Genomic DNA, 3,771 nt, shown 5'->3' on the forward strand with positions numbered 1-3,771 from the left:
TGGCTTGATAATGCCAAAACAAAAATTTAACACATAACATTAATATTAACTCATGAATTAGGCCAGTATAGTTTGTTACAAATTAGTTTAAAGATTTGACCTGGTGACAAAGTTATTTATGCAAGATTCAAACTCAACCTGGAAAATGTAAAAATACACCTTCTGTCGAAGTTTCATCAATATTGATACCATTATGTATTTCTTCGAGACTGTTTTCCTAAGAGTAGACATAATGCCATATTTTTTAAATGCATGTGACACAGATTAGAACTGGGTGTAGGAAATGTCATAATCAATATTATGGTACATTAAAGATTGAGCAATAAATGTGGCCGTTAGAGTGGAAGTTTTATTATACAATCGGCCCTGGTGAAAACTTGTCTTGATTCTAATTGGCGTACAAATTGTCAAGATAAACAATATGAAAAAGTTGCATCAATATTAAGTAAAAATGTGTTGTCTTAAGAGTGGCAACAATATGTTTCTAAGAACTGTGTTGCTGAAAGCACGTGCACAAGACTCAAACTCTTTAAAGTAATTGTCCAGATAAACATTCTGACAAAGTTTCATCAATAATGGATAAAAACCGAAACCACTTCAGTAATATCTTAGCTGAAAGTTGAAGACAATGCACATTGGGCATGAGATAATCACGAAGTGCTCAAGGTTATGAACTCTTGATATTGATATAAAATCTGCATGTTTGACTTTTCCATCGTTTAAATACAGATTGTTCTGTATAAATAACCAATAATATGCATAGGGGGTCTATAGTTAATCGGTAGACGTAATCCTTCTCAAGGTGCGTGTTATCTTGTCTTAACAAACCTTTCAACTATAACAGAAACAGTACAAATAACAAGGAACAAAACATCTTTTAATACGAAACAATCGTTTATGTAAACAATAACTTATAGTTTACAATTATTTCAACACTTCAGATCCTGTTATCTTGTTTGAACGATCGTTCCAACTAAATCAGAACAGTACACCTAAGAAGAAACACAAACAACTTCTTACACGGAATATCGTTTATGTAAACAATAATTTATAGTTTAAATTATTTCAACACTTATTTCAACAGATTCTGCTACACGCTACACAAAAACCTTTGGCTATAAAATGTGCATACACTATATATATATATATATATATATATATATATATATATATATATATATATATATATATATATATATATATATATATATATATATATATATATATATATATATGTGTGTGTGTGTGGGTGTGCGTGTGTGTGTGTGTTTATAATCACTAGCAGTTGGAGAATTTTACCATTTCATTATGAGGAGTATGCAAATACCTATTTTATATAACTGTATTACAAATCCTCAAGTGAGGTAAACATATCACTTCAATGACTTTTAAACTATACAGCTAAATAATAGCAACACAAAGCCCACAACCAGTTGGAAATTTAAAGAATACATTATTATTTAAAATAATAACTACTACTACTTCCTTTTGCGCAAGCAGCGTTTCACGTGGTTAATCTTTTATGATTGTTTAAAAACAGTCCAAACTGTTACATTTAATATCCACCAAATTAACTGTCCTCAGCTGTGAAAGTCCGCGAAAGGCTTTCGGTTGAAGCGTGATTCCTTCACCACGAAGATCAATAGTCTCCAGATTGCGACATGATGATATGTCAAACCCTTCACACTCACATCCCTCTAACTTTAATATCTTCAGCTGTTCAAGTCCATAAAAAGCATTGGATTTAAGTACGATGTCTTTACTCAAAACTTCTATACATTCCAGATTATGACATGATGATAAGTGCATGCCTTTACACTCACAGCCATTCAACTTCAATGTCTTAAGTTGCCAAAGTCCATTTAAGATATTTGGCTGTAGCGTTATTCCGTTACCATAAAGATCTACTATTTCCAGATTATGACAAGATGCTAAGCCCAACTCTTTACTTTCACATCTATACAACGTTACTTTCTTCAGCTGCGCATGTCCATTCTAGGCATTCGGTTGTAGCGTGATTCGTTTCCCACGAAGATCTATTATTTCAAGATTATGACACAATGATAAGTCTAACCCTTTACACACACATTCATCCAACTTTAATTCCTCCAGTTGCGCAAGTCCATTAAAGGCATTCGGCTGTAGCGTGATTCCTTCACCACAAATATCTATTATTTCCAGATTATGACATGATGATAAGTCGAGTCCCTTACACACACATGCAGACAACGTTAATGTCTTCAGTTGCGCAAGTCTTTTAAAGGCATTCGTCTGTAGCGTGATTCCTTCACCACAAAGATCTATTATTTCCAGATTATGACATGATGATAAGTCGAGTCCTTTACACACACATCCAGACAACGTTAATGTCTTCAGTTGCGCAAGTCCATTAAAGGCATTCGGCTGTAGCGTGATTCCTTCACCACAAAGATCTATTATTTCCAGATTATGACATGATGATAAGTCTAACCCTTTACACACACATTCATCCAACATTAATTTCTCCAGTTGCGCAAGTCCATTAAAGGCATTCGGCTGTAGCGTGATTCCTTTACCACAAAGATCTATTATTTCCAGATTATGACATGATGATAAGTCGAGTCCTTTACACTCACATCCAGACAACGTGAATGTCTTCAGTTGCGCAAGTCCATTAAAGGCATTCGGCTGTAGCGTGATTCCTTCACCAGGAAAATATATTATTTCCAGATTATGACATGATGAAAAGTCGAGTCCTTTACACTCACATCCAATTAACCTTAATGTCTTCAGTTGCGCAAGTCCATTTAATGCATTCGGCTGTAGCGTGATTCGATTGCCATGAAGATATATTATTTCCAGATTATGACATGATGATAAGTCTAACCCTTTACACACACATTCATCCAACTTTAATTTCTCCAGTTGCGCAAGTCCATTAAAGGCATTCGGCTGTAGCGTGATTCCTTTACCACAAAGACCTATTATTTCCAGATTATGACATGATGATAAGTCGAGTCCTTTACACTCATATCCAGACAACGTGAATGTCTTCAGTTGCGCAAGTCCATTAAAGGCATTCGGCTGTAGCGTGATTCCTTCACCACAAAGATCTATTATTTCCAGATTATGACATGATGATAAGTCGAGTCCTTTACACTCACATCGAAACAACGTTAATGTCTTCAGTTGCGCAAGTCCATTAAAGGCATTCGGCTGTAGCGTGATTCGATTGCCATGAAGATATATTATTTCCAAATTATGACATGTTGATAAGTCGAGTCCTTTACACTCACATCCAGACAACGTGAATGTCTTCAGTTGCGCAAGTCCATTAAAGGCATTAGGCTGTAGCGTGATTCGATTGCCATTAAGATCTATTATTTCCAGATTATGACATGATGATAAGTCGAGTCCTTTACACACACATCCAGACAACGTTAATGTCTTCAGTTGCGCAAGTCCATTAAAGGCATTCGGCTGTAGCGTGATTCCTTCACCACGAAGATATATTATTTCCAGATTATTACATGATGATAAGTCGAGTCCTTTACACTCACATCCAGACAACGTGAATGTCTTCAGTTGCGCAAGTCCATTAAAGGCATTCGGCTGTAGCGTGATTCGATTGCCATTAAGATCTATTATTTCCAGATTATGACATGATGATAAGTCGAGTCCTTTACACACACATTCAGACAACGTTAATGTCTTCAGTTGCGCAAGTCCATTAAAGGCATTCGGCTGTAGCGTGATTCGATTGCCATTAAGATCTATTATTTCCAGATTATG

General features: G+C 35.4%; 1 protein-coding gene across 6 annotated transcripts in view; it reads right to left on the reverse strand.

Moving 5' to 3' along the window:
- Positions 1 to 1,210: 1,210 nt before the first annotated feature.
- The window catches only part of LOC127869070 (uncharacterized), a 19,221-nt gene continuing 16,660 nt past the window's right edge, over positions 1,211 to 3,771 (reverse strand). For 5 of the 6 annotated variants that reach the window (XM_052411356.1, XM_052411352.1, XM_052411354.1 and 2 more), the window contains 2 exons: positions 2,961 to 3,771; positions 1,211 to 2,432 (listed from right to left, as the gene is read on the reverse strand). The exon at positions 2,961 to 3,771 is cut by the window's right edge and continues 1,787 nt beyond it. In XM_052411356.1, the coding sequence (XP_052267316.1) occupies positions 1,996 to 2,432; positions 2,961 to 3,771 (1,248 nt within the window). In that variant the 3' untranslated portion in view covers positions 1,211 to 1,995. The remainder of the gene's footprint in view (positions 2,433 to 2,960) is intronic. The other variant, XM_052411355.1, reaches the window with a different exon arrangement.

Source organism: Dreissena polymorpha, chromosome 2 (genome assembly GCF_020536995.1).
Source record: "Dreissena polymorpha isolate Duluth1 chromosome 2, UMN_Dpol_1.0, whole genome shotgun sequence".
NCBI classification, from domain to species: Eukaryota; Metazoa; Mollusca; class Bivalvia; order Myida; family Dreissenidae; genus Dreissena; species Dreissena polymorpha.